This window comes from Carassius auratus, unplaced genomic scaffold (genome assembly GCF_003368295.1).
Source record: "Carassius auratus strain Wakin unplaced genomic scaffold, ASM336829v1 scaf_tig00214021, whole genome shotgun sequence".
Taxonomy (NCBI): domain Eukaryota; kingdom Metazoa; phylum Chordata; class Actinopteri; order Cypriniformes; family Cyprinidae; genus Carassius; species Carassius auratus.
In genome coordinates, this window is record NW_020527496.1 from 272464 (window position 1) to 292606 (window position 20143).

Genomic DNA, 20143 nt, shown 5'->3' on the forward strand with positions numbered 1-20143 from the left:
GAGTGATGCATGAGTGATGTAGAAGCATGCAAAAGACTCATCATTCAAGACTAGCAGCTCTGCCGTCTGCTGTATGGATTAACCTCCTCTGCATGTAGTGTTCAGTGTTCAGAGCGTGCCGGGCTTCCCTCGTCTCACACATGCTGCACGTGAGCTGAAGGCAGAGTGGGAGGAACTTTTCACTGCTTTCTTCTTCATCATGCCAGATTATGATTTATCATCAACACAGCCTGTTCTTTCCTCGAAAGCACGATGGCATTTAACCATTAGGTTTCACTTTTAGGTTTCAAAAAGTAACGGTTTTGCTACCTGCTGATTAGGTTTTTTATTTATTTTCATTATTTGTGAAGATGAATTGATTTAAAATTGGATCATGAATTTGTTTTACTTCCTTTACATTGCTGCACACTTTTCATAGTACAATCAACATTGCTTTCAGTTTCATATAGTTTCTTTAAGAATTTATTGTACTGTGTTTAGCATTAAAAGGTTGATTTGGGCCTCTTTTTTTGACAAACCAATAAAGCAGTGAATTGCATAATTTATAATGAAAAAATATGGAGCTTTTTTCTCCAGTGTTTCTCTCAATAATTGTCAACAGATTCTGTTTGCTTGATTGTCTAACACATCCTGCATCTGTGTCATCAAGAAAACAGCTTTGTTACATATGTAAAAAAAAAAAAAAAAAAAAATTCCCTCAAATAAATAAATTATTGTTGGCCTTTTCCCCAATATTTAACAAAGTAATAGGCCTATAGGCTATGTGTATCTTCCTGAGACAGGGAATAGACTTTTGTCCTCAATAGAGGGCATTATACTTTAGTGAATTTCTCTGAGAACCTCCACGTCACAGTTTTAGTCTGGACGTCCTGTACGGAGCACATTCAGGGCTTTTCAGAGATAACAAATGTTTGGAAGTTTCACCATGACCACTCCCTCTCCTTGGTCTTCAGAAATGACTGACATTAATTTAGCAACACCCTTATTGAAATATGATTATTTTGTTCATTTATATATTTTTATTATTATTATTATTAAATTGAGTCCTGGTGTCATGAATAAAAGATCATTAGAAAAAAAAATAATAATAATCACAAAACTTTTTTCCTGGGTCTCAGGACATATATATATATTTTACTTTTTAATATTGGTATTTAATGTGGATAACCTACTTGCAATATTTATAAGCAGTGCTGACAATTGGTTTTGTTTCTTTGTTGTGGTTTATTTCTGTGTTGGTGTTTTGAAAACCTAATTAGAAAAAAAAATAAAAAAAAAAAAAAAATATATATATATATATATATATATATATATATATATATATATATATATATATATATATATATATATATAAAAGAATCTAGATGCATCAATAGGCTACGCTATAATTGCACACACTGCTATTGTAATCACGAAGCTGCTTTCAGTTCGCGCGCGTCGCGTGTGTTTTAATCGCGCCGCATCGCTCGCGGAGTAGTCTTGATTTTAGGCTGGGTCTTAAATTCAAAAGTGTCCTCCTCCCTTGAAGCCGTTTAGAAGAAGGGTGGGGTTGCTGCTCGGGGGTGTGTGCTGCCCCGACGGTTTAAATCCTACACATGCGTACTGAATTTCGGGGTTCAAGGGAATACGCCATATTGAAAACACTGTATAGTTTAGCTAACATTTTATTGCTAGCGGGGAAAAGAGCCACTGATTGACTCGCGTCGGTGTGGCGTTCGGCACGTCGTTATTTTCCCTGTCGTTTCTCGCATCCCCGTTTACAGGCTCGTTCTCGCGGTCCGGACTCAAACTTCTCCGCTGAACGGGGGAAAGGCGTCCGTTTGTTTGACAGGGTGTTAGAAAGACGGGTTGAATGGATCCGAGGGTCGCTTGGATTCAGCCGGAGCAGAAAGGTCCCGCGAACGCGTTATGGATGCGTGTGTGGGAGACGTCTCAGGTCAACCGGACTAACACGGGTCAGCACCAGAACCACCACCACAACAACCTCTGTGTCAACTCCCCGGCGTTTGACGGATATAAGACTGTAACGTTAGCGTCCAACGCGAATAACGGCACTAACATTAAAAGCAGCGGCTCTGCGGCTCACGCGTTGAATGGCAACACAAGAGACCCAGGAGAAATGACCCACAAGACCTGCTCGGCGTCGGACTCGGCGTCCAGCTGCTCTAAAATAAGGACTACAAGCACTAATACGGTCGCTGGGAATATGAACAAGGGGCATGCGTTTTTTACTTGTAGCGAGAGCGTATTGAATAATGTCAACCATCATCATCATCACCCTCCTCATCCTCATGTACGGCATCAACATCAAGAGCAGCAGCAGAGTTGCATGAAGCGGCACCCGTCCCATCCAGCAGCGGTTCACGGCCACCATCACCACCATCATCATCATCCGGGCCGGAGGAAAACCGACAACAAGGCCAGCACCTATGGGATAAACTACCTGCTCTCCAACTGGGCTAACGGCAATTATGACAACACCGGCACGCCGTGGAAGACGAGGAAATATAACCCAGGGGTGGACGGGTGAGATGAGCTTGATTTATTACAGCAGCAGTGGGGTGTTATTATGTTGTTCTGTGGCCTTCTGTGTGTGATGAAGTGTCAGTGGGCCTTTTTTAATGTGTTGGGCCGGGGGTTAGCTTTAGCACGCTAGCCGGGGTGTCCTGGGCTCGGTTCGAGCCGCTGTGATCTGTGTGTTGGGATTCGCTTGAGGAACCCAGCAGATCACGTGTAGGAGCGATTCTGATTCGTCAACGATTCGATCTTCTGAGTCGAGTCTTGTTGTTAGTGAATCGAATGAACCGGTCTGTACGAGTCATTCACGAATCGTTTAGAGTGGTTTTCGAGTCAAAAACTCATTGACTCGTTTAACCGAGAACCGACGTGTAACCTGAATTAACATTTTAAGTTTAATTTTAGATTGTGTGTAATGTTTCTTTTAAAGCGTAAACAACATCTGTGAAGTTATTACGCTTAAAGTTCACTAACCCTAAAATGTACATTAACCCCGCCCCCCGGAACACACAACCACCCATAATGGTAAGGAATTGTGACATTTCCGTACAGTGTGCACTAGGCAGTAAAATATGTGGGAAACATTAGTTTTTTTTATTTTATGAAGCATGAACACGTTACACTGCACCTCATAAACACAATCAAGCCTTCAAAATAAGTTGATCCACCACCCCTTTAAATAATAGTGTTCAACAGTGACACTTTTGGTGGAAAAACTGCATTACCCATGATTCAGCAGATAAAACTCAACCATTCAGAGAACTGCGACAAAATTGCAGCAAATTAAACTTAGTGCCTGCCCATTTTTGAAAAATACTGCAAAATGATAGTCAACGTCCCTACTTTTTCATAACAATTCTATCTTAATTCTATAAAATCCTGTTTTATATATAAAACTAGTGCTGCACCGTTAATCGAATACAATTTTGTGATGCATATTTTGTTAGTAAAGCTGGTTCTGTAATCGGCAGTAAATCATCATCACATGCTTTTAGATGGAGCAGTATCTACTACAGAGCTGTAGTTCACTGGCGAGTTACTCAAAAAAAGAAAAATCGCAGACTATTTTATTGCATGATTATGAAATCGAATAAATTGTTTGCGAACTTGCGATTAATGAAAGCAAAACACAGGAAAAATGTGTAACGAATGCCTTGCAGATACAAACGGGGTAAATAATGTTTTAATGTTTTGATTAAAAGATAGTTAACACTAAACGTCAGCGAAACCCTAATAATACACCATTTTTACAGTAGTTATTAATGTTTTGCATTTCTGTTTTGAGCTGCGCTCGCTGAAGATGACCAGTAGAGTGAGCATTTGATAGCAAGTTTTTAATCAATGGGATTAAATTCATAATTTAATGTAGAATATGCTTCGTTATTTATACAACATAATGTTAATATTAGGACTTATATGCTATCTGCAAAAAGAGCCCGAATGCACATGAACATATCTGCGTGGCTCTGAATGAACTCATTTTGTAGACTCGTTCTTCAAGAAACAATATGCAGAAACACAGCAGCCAAGCTCTAAAAATTCACCGTGTTTTATTATTAATGGTGTTCTCATAATGGTGTTTGTGTGTGTGTGTGTGTGTGTGTGTGTGTGTGTGTGTGTGACAGTCCAGTCATACTTATTAATATTCTGCTTTGTAGTTTGTCCTGCTCGCACTGCGCGGTAAAGAGATAATCACAGTAGTACTACAATGAAGCACTTGACTCAACCAAATGCATTTTATATCAAGTAAATAATATATCCACGATATATATACACCAGCTGAAATGTTTTGAAATCACTTGTACCCTACCTGTCTTTGCCTGTGTCAGTTTGAGTTTTGGTAAAGTTTTAAATCCCTGCCTCCAAGATGCTTCTCTGTCAGTCATGGATTATGGAAAGTGAAACATAAATCTATAGGGATGGCTGGATTTATTTACGCACTTTAAAATATTAATTTGAAGCTTCTTTCTTTTCAGAATCTTATTGACGGCTTTATCATAATAGGCTTCATATTAACTTATTGGGAGAAAACCGCAAGTTCTATGTGAAATTACATTTGAGCACTCTCATATAGACAAAATGGCATAATCATAATAGCCTGTGAATATTTGACTGTTAGTTTGCTAGTCGAATCAGTCTCCTCGAATTGAAGCAACGAATCGTCGACTATTTGGGGTCACCCCTAGAAAATACCACAAATTTTACTCCTAATTCCCATCATAACGTCAATCGAGTGTTTGAAATAAATCCTTCTGTGAGATAATGAGGCTTCTTACACAGAATAAGACTCGCAACATATTTCATAGTTTTCTAATCGGTGATAGTAATTGCATTATACTTAATTTTAATGAAAATTATAATAAGAACTCAGATAAAGCATATCGTCATAATTGTGTGTTTATTAGTCACGTTGAATCAATAAAAGCAGTTAAATCTTCTATCATGCTACCGCTATTTACATTTCCTGGGTTTCTTCTGCGAGGAGTATTTGGAGTTTTAGTGCGAGAGCGCCCTCTTGACTTCAGATGGAGATTTACTGCTGATCACAGAACCGTGCTTCACTGAAAGATGCGCATGACAATCACAGCTTCTGTCGAATCGCGATCTCGATTCCATTCCGCTTTATCTTGCAGCCCTATATAAAAAATTTTACAATACCAACACCTGATTATACATATAGAAACAATACATTACGCTCACTGTGAGATATGCAGTTATAAAGTTAGTTCTAACTTGCTGCATATTTTGTAGTGTAGCTCTGTATAAAAATGTATTGTTTTATATATTTATAATCAACTTTTTTTATTTCTCGTTTTGATTCAGTTGTTAGTTGCAACGCTTAATGGGATTTTTTGTTTTTGCGCACTATATGCCATGTCGGGATGTCCAGGATCACTAACCCTAAACCTGAAAGAATGAATTTATTTAACGGAGTTCTTATCAACTACACTTTTCCAAGTACAGTTTACAAATACTTTGAATTGATGTTTGCTTAGAAGTCTGACAACAGCTTTTTACGAACCGTTTTGTTAAATTTGTTGTCATCGCCTGTTTATTAATGTTGGCTGTCAGCTGCGTTTTGGTGTTTACTGATTTATGAGTATGACACTGGGCACTTAATACAATGCATGCTTTAGTCCTTAGTAACTCTGCAATTGTAGGCTTGTAAGAAGGGACGAATCTGTTGCATGAACTTGTTATATTTGTGGTGGATGGTTGCAGACCTCTGGAATTTTTCCATGGAAGAATCTGGAACTGAATGAGGCAGTGACGGTCTCCAAACCTATTGAGTGGCTGATGTAGTCTTACTAGACAGCATTTCTGTGTCATAGACTCATAGGTGCAACATGCTGTTCTGAGGAGAATAATAAGAACTTTTAAGTCTGTAAATTAGCTTAAAGTTTCATTTAGAGTCACTAATGTTGGACAGCTTTTTTTTTTCTTCTATGAAACATGATTGTAAAAATCTGATTCAAAACAAATTAAAGTCTAGTCTGCTCATCAAGGATGTTATCAAATAATCACATGCATTTGGGAGGACCAAATGTAAAGGTTGAATAATAATTTTTATTATATAAACCATATTAATTTGCCAGCCGCACTAAATCATAATCATGATATGATCATGTTTTGTCGTATGGTTATATTTTTCATAAGGATTCCCTACATAATGTTATTCACATGTATATTTGTTAATTGTATTGAAACCTGGAGTGTCTTTTCCATGTTTTAAACATTACATGCTTCTGGCAGTTGATTTTCTCCACGGGGGATTGATAGGATTGTGAAACATGGTTGTTTCTATACAAGAATGGAGCCAGATCTGAATGGGAATTTGGTTAACATTTACCCAGTCAGTTTCTTAGTCCTGTAGCCAAAGTGTATTAATTGTACAGTTCGTAAATTTGTATTTCTTCTTTCAAACAAATGTTAAGATTCTTGCTTTGATATGTTGTGATGGATCTGAAAGAATGGCCTCTTTAATTGTACCAAATTGTTTCTTTCTTTTTAATTTCTTCCAAGGCTGCATGAAGAAATCATGGACTTCTACAATTTCATGTCTCCTCGTCCTCAGGAGACCACCATGAGACAGGAGGTGGTGGACAGGATAGAGTCGGTCATTAAGGAGTTGTGGCCAACCGCTCATGTAAGATGAAGAGCTGCTGATGTCTATGCAGTTGGGCTATGTTTTGAATAAAAAAATACTAATGTAGTTGCTTTTACTTTTATGAATTTAGGTCCAGATTTTTGGCAGCTTTAGCACTGGACTCTTTCTCCCAACCAGGTAAATGAATGTGTGTTTGATCTTGCACATTTTCCTTGTGTGAATGTTAGTCAGTAGGCCTCATGTATTTGGCTGAATGCTACTGAGGAGACCATGATCGTGAGTTTATTTGGTGGTTTTGGTTTTATGTGAGAGATGGGCTTCTGCTAGGCTTCTTGGACCGTGTTGATTTGAACAAATTGACTAAACCTTAATCTGGCTGCTGCTTTTCCACTTTAGTGACATTGACCTGGTGGTGTTTGGGAAATGGGAGAAACCTCCCCTGCAGCAGCTGGAGCAGGCGCTCCGAAAACACAATGTGGCAGAACCATATTCCATCAAAGTCCTGGACAAAGCTACGGTACGTGTTTTCCCAATGTTGATTTAACTCTTAAACTGTTTCATATTCAGTCGTTGTTGGTTTTTTGTGTGTGTTCCAAGATTATCTTTGGATTGTTGCTTTCATTTGTAATATTTGGGAGTTTGTTAGCCATTTATTGTGTTCATATTCATATCTTTGAAGGTACCAATCATCAAACTGACAGATCAGGAGACCGAGGTGAAAGTGGACATTAGTTTTAATGTGGAGACGGGCATCAAAGCTGCTAGCTTCATCAAAGAATATGTGAAGGTAAAAACATTTTTAGCATATTTTGTAATTCTAATTTAACAATTTTGTAAAACTACACTGATGTAGGTTCAAGAGTGACTGCAAACTGAATATTGTTTGCTTGCTTGTATGTATTGCATTGCCCATTTGTCCATTATTTCTTTTAGTCATAGTATATCCGATTTTGATGAAATACTAAATTTAAAGGAAGTGTCCTTTTGAGTTTAGTTTATTTTACTTGCTAAAATAGCATATCACTTTGTTTTAGTCTCTAAAAATAACATTTTAATTGACATTATTTGCAAAGTGACAGCATGTCAAACTGTGGGAGACAATGGAGTATTTACAAGATTTGGGCATTCATGTTTCTGAGTTCATCCTGGCATGAATGTTGGCTAATGTTTTTGTGAAAACCAAGAGTTTGTTCAGAATTAACAAAGCCAAGGATTCCACAAAAACATTAATAGCACAACTGTTTTCAATATTGATAAGCAAATTATTCTAGTGAACAGAAAACCACCACAACCATTTCTGAAGGATTCTGAAGTTATGATGCTGAAAATTCAACTTTTCCATTAGTGGAATTAATTACTGTTTAATATTCAAACAGAAAACAGTTAAAGTTGTAATAACATTTCACAATGAAATTTTTTTTTTTTTTTTTTTTTTTTTTACTGTATTTGTGTGTGTATATATATATATATATATATATATATATATATATATATATATATATATATATATATGTATATATGTATATGTGTGTGTTTATGTATGTATATATAATGTATATGTATGTATATATGTGTTTCTAGTACAATTTGTTTTAATTTAAACATTGTACTTTAAATTTAGTCATGTCATATTCAGTAAAAGTGACATTGTAGCCAATGATTTGTAAAAAAAAATGAGAACATATCAAGCTGTTACAGACAATGGAGTAATTACAGCCTTAATGACACATTGGGATAATATAACTTAATTCAACGTTGCATGCTTCCTTTTCTTTGTAAATTGTAATTTTATGTCGTGACTATTAGAAGATTAGAAGACATCTAAGGCAGCATCCTAAATGAATGTGAAGCACACTGAGACTCAACTGGCAATTGATTTCAATCCAGTTTGATGTTGACATGTTGCTAAGTTAACACCTTAATCTTATAAACAATGCATGGCTCAAGCAAATACTGGGTGATACAGTCCCTTTTTCATTAGATTGAAATATTTAGATACCTCACAGCTGGGATTCTCAGACGTTTTTTTTTTTTTTTTTGCTTTTATCTTGTTCCGACTAAAGTGACTCGAATGTAGACATTGTAATTGAAAATGCAAACATAATTGAGAAATTCCCAGAACTTCCCAGGATGACTTGAAACACTCCGATAGTGAATGACACCCAACCAAAGCCTTTAAGACGATGTCAGTCTTGTGTGGTGGAGGAATGTGAGATTTATTGGCCCGTCACCAGTTATCATAACACTTTACCTCATGTAAATATCTGTGCTGCTTCTGAACAGCTGGATTTTATCAACAGTAAAAGACAATTGTGTATGAAACCCCCATGTTTTCAACTTCACAAAACAGATATTCCTAATGTAAATAAATGTGTAATGAGACACGGTTTTGTTAAAAGACCCTAATTCCTCCTTTCTTTCTTTTTCTCCCACACAGAAGTATACCGTGCTGCCTTATTTAATCTTAGTGCTGAAACAGTTCCTGCTGCAGCGAGACCTCAACGAAGTCTTCACGGGAGGAATCAGCTCCTACAGTCTCATCCTGATGGTCATCAGCTTCTTACAGGTGCAGCATTAGCAGCCGGTCTGAAAACTGTCACCACATACAGACAAACAGAGTTTCGTAATAAAAATAACTTGGTCTAGTCTGATTTAGAGAGATGTCATTACTACCTTTTTCATTTCATAAATGACCTTACCAAACAATTAAAGAGACTTTGTTTCACCTCACCTGCTTTTAACACCCACAGTTGCACCCAAGGATTGATGCTAGGAATCCCAACATGAACCTTGGCATTCTGCTCATCGAGTTCTTCGAGCTGTATGGAAGACACTTCAACTACCTGAAGACGGGCATCAGGATAAAGAACGGCGGCGCTTACATGGCTAAAGAGGACATCATGAAGGCCATGAGTAATGGCTACAGGCCCTCCATGCTCTGTATCGAGGACCCTCTTCTTCCAGGTGGGTTTCAAGCCATTAACTTTGCCTGTGATGACTTAAGATGGTCACAAGGTTTTGGAACCGAGCAATTAAACACTTGAAATTGTAGAAAATGAGATGTCCTTTAAGATCTGTATTCATTACACTGAGAAACAATTTTTTCTTTTTTTAATAAGTTTTATTTCACTCTTTTTTTCCAAATGTTTCTTTATAAAATGTCACATGAAAATCACATTTCTTTATTGTACTCATTAATAGTGCTCATGAACACTAAAATACGTTGACAACTTACACAAGCTTATCTGTTTTTACTCTTGCATAAAAAAAATGAGATGGTACATGCATAAAATTGAGCTAACAACTACAGTTTAGCATAAACGGTTATCCAAAAGTGAGTCTAAAACTTCAGAAGTGCACGCTGGATGACTCTGGTCTTTTATGACTAGTCACACAGTGTTCTGGAATGTTCCAGAAAGATCTAGAATATTACAGAATGTTACAGTGTTATTATATTGTTCTTCTTTTGTGTGTCTTTAGGTAATGACGTGGGCAGAAGCTCTTACGGTGCCATGCAGGTGAAGGAGGCTTTTGACTACGCCTATATAATACTGGGTCATGCCGTCTCACCTCTCGCACGTTCTTACCCCAACAAAGACGGTGACAGGTACAGATCTCATCTGCATTCAACCACCTTCACCCTAATGTTCTCAAACTCAATTTAATTTGCCATGTATCTTGTTGCCTCAGCACTTTGGGCCGCATAATTAAAGTCACCCAGGAAGTCATCGACTACAGGGAGTGGATCATAAAGAAGTGGGGTGGCAGACACAACGCCCGCATTGAGAGGAATCCAGGTACGTCTCAATATGAAGACACGTTCACACAATGTATGTGTTTGGATTGCAGATACTAAGTGGATTTCATTCAGGGTGTTTGTGATTTTGATTGTGTTTCATAATGTGCGATAAGTTCTCGTTGATAAGGCATTATAGACCATCTGAGTGGATGGGTCACTCTTGTCCTGTTTGGAGTGTGTTGACGAAGGTTTACACCAATGATAAGATGCCGCATTACCCTGAAATAGCTAATAGTTGTCCTCTGGTAAATCTGTGATGACAATTATGTTTTCAAAACATTGTATTAATTGAGAAGAACTAGGAATATCGTTGTTTTTTTTTTACAAATTATTTTAGATAAACTTTTCAGACATTAGTGATGTATTGAATTTAGCATTTTAGAAAATTAAATTCTTCAGAATTTAGCATGACTGGAAAATTTGTAATGGGTATTTTAAAGGTATTTTAAGATTAATTTACATGATATTTCCAGGTCTAAATGACATTTTTTCAAAATTAGGCTTCCTCGTATGCCCAGGGATTTCAAAACTGCAGAAGCCCTGGGTGTAAAATAAAATTAATATTGATGTTTAATTGGTTTGGCTTCTTTTAATGCTTGTTTTTTCTTCTGAATCAAGATTTTAATTTGAGGGCGGAGTTAGGGAAAGACCTCGTGCACTGATCTAACCGTGAAGTTAAACCAGTTTTGTTTCTCAACTGTTTGGTATAAATCAACTGTTTACGTGAATACTCATCTAGAGTATGTTTTTGGTCGTTTATGTGCAATAAGGTTCAACACAACTTCATTCTGTAGTCGCACATTCTCAGATTTGCTTTGGGTGCGAGCTCACAGGAATCTGTAGAATTATGCGCAATACCTGTAATCCTGCACCGAAAATCAAGCCCTGGTTACTTTGGCAAACCCTTGCATCTGGTCCTTGTAGTGTACTGATCTGAATGCATTTGAAAAGCTCTCCGATAGGGCTGCATGATTAATCGTATTTTAATCTCGATAACGATATCCATTTTTCTCGATTAATTAAAAATAATTGTCGCGATATTGGCTGGCTCGCAATTTATCCTGAAACATGTTTGTAATTTGGCATTTGTGGTATCTTGCATTGCTAACGCGTCTTCATTAGCGTTCATGCTTGTGGTTGCCAGATGTGTAGAGCTTTAAGTCCCAAAACAGAGCTTTTCTCCTTTAAGGATACACTTTGCGCGCTCACTGATGAAAACATAGGAGTTTAGCGATCACTCCACAGCCATATTCTGCTTACATGAATGTGTCATTGTTAACAAATGTGCCATTATCAAACTTTCACTGAGTTTCAATAATGGATCTGTTGTGTTTGAGGAATAAATGCGCTTTCCTCCCTGTGACAATACAATGAGGAAATATGTACATATATTGGAATTGTTGGAATTTATATTAAAAGTTTCTAAAGTTTTTACCAGTTTTCGTGTTGAAAAGGCATGGCAATGTTAGTTTTCAGTGTGTATTAACAATCTTTTGTGCAAATTTACTGTGTGATCTGAATGGATTTTTCCCATTTGCGAACAAATTGTCACTTGTAAAATGTAATGTGAATGCAGATGACAAAACACTAACCAAAACCATGAGCTTTATATTTTCATAGTTAAATGAATTCAGTATATAGTCAGTGGAGGTTGGTTAAACGATTTTAAGGAGTTTTTTTTTTTTTTTTTTTTCAACAGGATAGAATAATTGTTATTAATAATTGTGATTTATAATTTTAATCAAAATGATCGTGATTCTCAGTTTAACCTTTATCGTGCAGCCCTGCTTTCTGATGAAGCATAACTTTGTAAATGCCCTTGAATTAAGCAAGTGTCCCCCTCAGCAGCGTTTTATCCCTTTCACACATCTTATTCATGACTTTGACTGTGATTAATGTGTTTTATTAAACTGACTCTTGGCAGATTAGTTTGGAGATGGCGTATGTGACCTTTTGAAAAGTGCCTATGGAAGTCCTCGGTCTGCTTTGACAGAATCCACTAGTTCTGGCCATGTCTCAGATGTAACCGGCTCTGATTCAGCATAACATAGTCGTGTATGGCTGATGTTTTTTTTTGCTGTCTTCTGCATGCAGGTGCACCTCATAAAGACTCAGTGGAGCAGGTGGAGACGGGCACACTGCTGGGTGTAGGTGTGGAGGAGCAGCAGCAGAGGGACTCGGTGTCTCCTCACAGCGCAGACTCTCCCATGTCCCTCTCCAGCCCTCAGCAGCACTCCTCCGCCTCTTCTGCGTCCTCTCTGTCTGGCAGTGACATCGTAAGCATCATCCTTCATCCACATCCAGACTTAACCCTGTAAACCTACTGCATTATACTTGATCTTTAACATGTTAAGGCCTCTATATAAATTGTAACAATCAAAACGTTTGTGAAACGGCTGTTGTGTACCATCTCTACAACATGCCTCCAGTCGTCTGATTGATAAATTATACTTAAGTATAAAAGAAGTTAAAGGCATTTCAGTGTATTCTTTTTTTCCATGTTTCTTTTTTTCTGTGAAGTCTTTAATGAATTTTATTAAATAAATGTAAGAATAATTTAATATTGTTGGTGATATTTACTGATGAGGGTCAAAGACGAGATGCTCCATTGGTATTCACATTTAATTGTGATTTTAAATAATCACATTTCAATTTAAATGATATTTTAATATGCATAAAAAGCATATTAAATGGAAGTGAAGTTTCAGTTTTAATGTTTCAAATAACTTTTGTGAAAATAAGATGTTTTTCAGTCTCAGTGATGGACATTTATGTAATTAAACTATTAAATTTGTATTAGTTAGATTTTTGGAAAACCCTTTCATCTTTGCCCCTTGAACATTATCTGAACTAAAGCAGCTTGGGTTTATTTGATTTTCTGTACTTTTTGTATTTTTATAAAAATCATGTTAAAATGTGGCTTCAGAGGAACTTTTATTTTTCTATCTCTCAATAAATGTATTGTATAATATTTTGACCCCACAATAAAAACTTTGCTAAGCCACGAATAAGCATTTAAAAATAATCTTGTCATATTAATGGGAGATATAGAGTGACAATTGATATTTATAGGTATTTTTTTTCTGATTGCATTACAAGCTATCAGAATTTCATCTTTTGCCACATTAATATCAGCAGCCGCAACAAACTGCATATTTTTGTATGAAACCATAAAAGCCTGATGTATCAAATGATATTCAAAATATAAAAAATTGTGTAAGTTTTTAAGGATGAGGTTCAGTACACTGCTCTATTAAAAAAAAAAAAAATGATAAAAATATATATATTTTTTGTCTGTCATTTCATATGTCAGGCTTTTACAGGTTTTTTTATTCCTTTGATTTGTCATTTCCTCTCATATATTTGACTTCTGCTCCGTCAGGACTCTGACACCACCCCGTATGTGGCTCCACCTGTAGTCACCTTCCCTCTTCAGTTCCTGGCACCCGGTCCCCTGCCAGGAGCGCTTCAGATGGGCTCGGGCAAAGCCAGCATCACGGCAGCACTCTCCATGCCTCCGGTCACCCAGGTGGGGGGCTGTTTGGTCAGCAGCTAACTATGATGATGATGCTTTGAGGTAACGTCCACTCTGTTTGTGTTTCTCCAGGCGAGAGTGTCAATCCCAGGCAATATTTCTTTCCACGCTCTACCTGGCAGACAGGTGTGTATGGCAAATGGACTACCCCCATACCTCCACATGCCCCCCCCTGCAGTCCCCCCAGCTCCCCCCAGCCCTCTACCCAGTCCCCACCACCATCCCAAGGTAGGCGGTGTCCCCCGTGTGCTCTCCTCTCCTACATGCTGTCTGTATCTTCACACTGAGCCCAACTTTCCCTCCACCTTCAAGAGTTCTAGTTTAATGACAAATAAAGGTCGGGTCCACTCCAAAATTAACATTTTCACCATTAACTCACCCTCATGTCATTTGAAACCTGTTTGACTGACTTCTGAATATATTTGTTGAGCAAACGGCTCTGTTCCCATTGACTTCTTTACTATGAAGCGGAAGTCAATGGGATTTGAAACTAGCATCTTTTGTGTCCCACAGAAGATAGACAGTCATTCAGGTTTGGAGCAACATTATGGAGAGTAAATGATGACAGAGTTTTAACTATACTATACAAATTCAATGCCCAACCGTGTCAAACTTTTAACACTGCATTTTTTTTTTTTTTTTTTTTTTACACTGGATTTTTTTTATTATTATTTATTGCAATTTTCATTGGACCCTTTGTAGTCTCTTTGGAGAGCAACATTTTGGTTTTATTGCATGTCAAATGTAAGAAACATATATATAGATAGATAGATAGATAGATAGATAGATAGATAGATAGATAGATAGATAGATAGATAGATAGATAGATAGATAGATAGATAGATAGATAGATATAGATATAATATCTATATATATATCTATCTATCTACATATCTTTATACATTCACTTGATTACCAATTATATTTTTCTTTTGTAATGCTTAATGAAACATTTTCTTATGCTGTCAAGAATGCATTTATTAGATCAAATATAAAGTAGAACAATAATAATTTAATAAAATATTTAGAAATCATTAACCTTTCTTTTTGAATGCATTTTAAAATGCTAATTTCCTGCTCAAGAATTATTTCTTATCAGTGTCGGAAACAGTCCTTGCTGACTAAAAATAATTACTTTTCAAAATAAGTGCTGTCCCTATACTTTTCAATGATATGCATCTGTTAAAAATTATTTAAAATCCAGTTTCTGTGTATGCTTGCTGAGCTCTATTTTTCAGATACTATCATCCTAAGTTGCCCTGTCTTGTCTTATCTCCTGTAGACGAGTCCCAAATTTCCTCTGAAGGGCTTCCACAATCCCGCCGTGGTGCACAGTCCTGTCCTTTCCAACCGAAGCCACATCCAGAACAACCGCAACACCTGGCGCCGCAGGAAGAAGGAGAGTCAGCCGGTCAGCGTCAGCAGATAAAGACCTCGTGCCTCCTCTCCACTCCTCCCCTCCTCTTCCTCTTCCTCTCCTCCGGTCCCATCTCAAGACGATGAGAACTCATTGAGCCCTCCTACTGATGGTGTGAGCACAGAGAGACCAGCGTTTTCCACCCAGCTCCTCGTTCAGTAGTTGTGGTGATGGTGGTGCTAAGTAGTTCAGTCTGCCACTGAATCTCTGCATGTGTATGTGTTGTTTTTGTTTTTTCTGACCTGTGCAATCTTCCTGAAGAAGCTTCAAGAACAGGAACTGTTTTTTTTTGTTTTGTTTTGTTTGGGTTATTTTGGTCGTCTACTCCACAACGTCCTGGTTGACTGGTGAAAAGTTCCTTTCTGTGTATGTTTGTGTGTGTGTGTGTGTGTGTGTGTTTCATGCTCCTTTGTTTTCCTGTCCTCACATTTTCATCTAAACATGACACCCTTCACAAGGTGGGACGAACTGGATTCAGAGGATTTCAAGTGTTTGTTGTATCTGGGTGTGTGTGTGTGTGTAACGCTGGCTTTGAATCCTGCACTCAACGTGCTTCCAGAGATCCCCACTGTATTGACTGTTCACATCACGCATCCTTTACTATTTGTTTTGTGCAATACTTTTTTGTTCACTCTGGAAACATGTTTAATTATTTTTATTCATTTTTTTTTGGGGGGGGGGGGGGGATATGTTTGTTTGTCCGTTTTGTAAGAATGTTTTTATTTTTGTAATGGTTTTTAATTTTGTTCATCGTTTACAGATCCTGTCAGACTGTTTTAAAACTGTTTTTGAGAATTTATATTCCCTCTTCCTCTGCCTTTCTCGGCATAAATTGCACTGCAGGTGCCGCCATTTCCCGCTTTGTGTTGAGCTTCAGAAACTCGTCTGTTGCTTTTATTCTCTCGTTCGTCTTGTGTGGGATCAAGGCTTTAGGCCTTTGATTTAACAGACTGAGAACCGATAGACATGGAAAAACGCTTAAGCCCTTAGTCTGAACGCGCTTTCATTTATATGTGTGTCTGTCCTTTTTAAATCGCTTTAGGTAAGTGTGAGGCGTGAATTATTTTAGGGAAGCTCTAATGAACATGCGAGCAGACTCCAGATCAGTGCAGCTTTATGCAAGGTGCCCTAGTCGGACCTTTTCGAGTTCTGAACGGGCGTCCGAATCAGATTAGTGGAGAAAGGGAATTTATTTTGATTCCTTTTTGGAATCTTGACATGCATTTATTGCCAGGTACATGCCCTAATATATGCCTTTTGGTAATTACCTATTCCTGTACTGTATTGTATTGTTTGTTTTCTGGGTGGGGGGGGTTCTGTTTGTATATGGCACACTAAAACTGTATTGCTGTTGCTCAGAAGGTCACAGTCATACAGATTATTGTTACTATGCAAGTGGAGTTTTGGAAATCTCTCTTCCTGTGTCCCTCATGACAGTGGTTTGCTTGTAAATCTTGTGGAAGACTCAACACAAAGTTACACATGAACGGTTCCTGTATGCAAGTTCAGTCTGTGTTAATGGAGGAAGATCAGCCGGCCGTCTTGTCTGGAGATTTTGCAGAGCAGATATTTCCTCCTGGAGATCAACGGGACTATTTTACTGCTGTTACAACGCTTAAACCACGTCTTGCAACCTGAATGACTTTGATTGCCACAAACTTACGTGACGTTTTTTACAGTCATATCTGAAACCGAGACTACGGATTGTCCTTGAAACTCTTGACTCACCTGCTTATCAATGCAATAGGGCAAATGTAACTAATAGCAGTTTCTGCTTTAGATAGAACCAGCATCTTTTGCAAAATGGGTCGGACATTGAGGCAACTCTCCCTCTCCTTCGGTTCACATAAGGACCTACTTTACAGGCGATTTGTCTGAATGAAAACGAGTGAATCTGTGAGGGTGTTTTGGAAAGTTAAAGTGTTTCACTCTGTAATGGTTTGACAATTGTGGTGATGTACTTGCTTGATACAGTGTGACACTCCTCATTGAATCTCGATGGATTTTAAACGTAACCCCTTTTTTTTTTTTTTCTTTTTTTTTTTTTTTTTGCTGACGTCTGTTATGTCACAGTGGCCAAAAGTACTCCTTGTCAATCCTTATACTGAAAGCCCACAGTGTGGCCGCCCAGCATCCAAGAGATCAGACAGAGGAACTGTTTTTTTTTTTTCCTTCAATATTTTTATGTATTTTTTTTTCTATTTTATTTTTTAAATAAACATCTTAAAACCATGCTTGCGGTTTATTTTTTACCTTAATTGTTTGAATAAATTACTAAAATATTAAATCATGCTTCACTAGATCAGCACCAATGGCAGACGTTTGGAGATACTGAAGTTTTAACACTAGGTGGTGGGCTTTTACTTCATAAGGCAGAGCACTTCAGTTTGTACTCTAAACAGATAAACATAAGCTGAGGCCATCCTTAAAAATATTGTCCTTAAAAAAAGGGTTGGTTGGTAGGTCTAATATATATATATATATATATATATTATTTATTTTTTTTTTTTTTTTTTTTAAGTTTTAATGTAAAAAATAAATAAAAAGTACATTTTGGTAATCTAGACCACAAACAAATTTAAATCTTTGTCAAAAACAAGTTTATTGCATGAATTTCAGGTGAGAAAAAAAAATGAGGCACTGTTTTACTTGCATCCACCGCTAGGTGTCAATGCAACCTACAAATGAGAGACCGTTTATTTTGCTTTCTTGGGTTGTCACTTCTGTGAATAAAATCCTGTTTGATTTGAGAGACAAGTGTTAATTGAATCGATTGTAAAATCGATTTTGCATGTCTAAATACGTTTTATACGACAAATAACACCAAATATAGGTAAATCCACGGACAACTGGCAGGACGAATGTAAAGATTCAATATATTGGTAAAGACCAATATTTCTGATGATTTATTGGCGTGAAGTTTCATGCACAATGACAAACAGGAGAGCAACATTCTTAAAAAACAATAAGCAGGGTTGACTGCCATAATGCAAAACATTTACTGCAGGCTTCTACTTGGCTGTGTTTACGATTAGAAATGTCAACAACAACAAATCGCATAGGTGATTCTAGCCCGAATCAGCATCTGTATGCATGAGTACAGAGCCCCTCTGGTCCCACTTGTAAAAAAAAAAAAATAATTATCTCTTGGCCTCAAGATAAGTAACTCGTGGCCTCAAGATACTAACTTGTGGCCTCAAGATAAGTAACTCGTGGCCTCAAGATATCAAGTCTCAAGAAAAGTAACTTGTGGTCTCAAGATAAGTAACTTGTGGCCCTTAAGATACTAACTCGTGGCCTCAAGATAGGTAACTTGTGGCCTCAAGATAGTAACTTGTGGCCTCAAGATACTAACTCGTGGCCTCAAGATACTAGCTCGTGGCCTCAAGATAAGTAACTTGTGGCCTCAAGATACTAACTTGTGGCCTCAAGATACTAACTCGTTGTCTCAAGATAAGTAACTCATGGCCCTTAAGATACTAACTCGTGGCCTCAAGATACTAACTCGTGGCCTCAAGATAAGTAACTCGTAGCCTCAAGATACTAACTCGTGGCCTCAAGATAAGTAACTTGTGGCCTCAAGATACTAACTCGTGGTCTCAAGATAAGTAACTCATGGCCCTTAAGATACTAACTCGTGGCCTCAAGATACTAATTTGTGGCCTCAAGATACTAACTCGTGGCCTCAAGATACTAACTCGTGGCCTCAAGATAAGTAACTCGTAGCCTCAAGATAAGTAACTCGTGGCCTCAAGATACTAACTCGTGGCCTCAAGATATCAAGTCTCAAGAAAAGTAACTTGTGGCCTCAAGATAAGTAACTCGTAGCCTCAAGATAAGTAACTTGTGGCCTCAAGATACTAACTCGTAGCCTCAAGATACTAACTCGTGGCCTCAAGATATCAAGTCTCAAGAAAAGTAACTTGTGGTCTCAAGATAAGTAACTTGTGGCCCTTAAGATACTAACTCGTGGCCTCAAGATATTAACTCATGGCCTCAAGATATTAACTCATGGCCTCAAGATACTAACTCATGGCCTATATATGAATTGAGATAATGTATTTTATGTATTGCTCCATACATAGCCTACATCTACAGAATCAGACATGCAACAGTAATTAATCTGGTTAACCTTTGAATTTAATACGTTATTAAACAGGTAATAATGTACTGAATATATTACACAAACCATGTTCCAAGAGTGGTAATGCACTTTATATATATATATATATCAGGTAGATTATGTGCAGTACATTTAGGTCTTTTAGTATATCTGGTTAAAATATAATTTTATAATTTAAGATTTTTTATTTAGTTTTATTTGACACCTATAATGGAATTTTGAAATTTACCTTTCATGTAGTGTGTTATATAGATCTAAGTAAACTGAAACATCCTGCAAAGTTTGAAATATGACTGTGTATAAAGTCATTGTCTTACAAAAGTCGACTCTGAGTCATTTTTTATGAATCGTTAGAGGACCAAAGCTTTTTCTCTGACTAGATGACGTCCACTTGTCAAGTTATTTGAATACGATATGCCCACTTATTGCGCTCCAAGACGCCAGTGAAAACTAGAAAACATCATGGCGACGAGACGCTGTGTTCTGAAGTGCGACTCAAAAGCAAACTTTTTTCATCTGCACAAGGATGAGCATTTGCAGACTAAGTGCTACAATTCATATATACAACTGTACCACAGAAGTATAGTCCGAGCCTTGTGCTTTGTTCACGCCATTTTGAAGACGATTGCTTTACCAACTTAAAT

At 37.4% G+C, this 20143-nt stretch overlaps 1 protein-coding gene across 2 annotated transcripts; it reads left to right on the plus strand.

The window, feature by feature from the left end:
• The first annotated feature begins 1478 nt into the window (after window positions 1-1478).
• LOC113090799 (non-canonical poly(A) RNA polymerase PAPD7-like) lies at window positions 1479-17609 on the plus strand. 2 transcript variants are annotated; one of them, XM_026256404.1, is made up of 13 exons: window positions 1479-2526; window positions 6541-6664; window positions 6756-6802; window positions 7022-7142; window positions 7305-7412; window positions 9063-9191; window positions 9376-9589; window positions 10106-10232; window positions 10316-10422; window positions 12519-12700; window positions 13807-13953; window positions 14032-14187; window positions 15242-17609. In XM_026256404.1, exons 1-13 carry the CDS (start codon window positions 1853-1855, stop codon window positions 15386-15388), a joined length of 2283 nt encoding a protein of 760 aa, XP_026112189.1. In that variant the 5' UTR covers window positions 1479-1852; the 3' UTR covers window positions 15389-17609. The 2 variants fall into 2 exon arrangements, with proteins under 2 accessions (XP_026112189.1, XP_026112190.1); XM_026256405.1 differs by having other exon boundaries at window positions 14032-14085.
• The last annotated feature ends 2534 nt before the right edge of the window (window positions 17610-20143 follow it).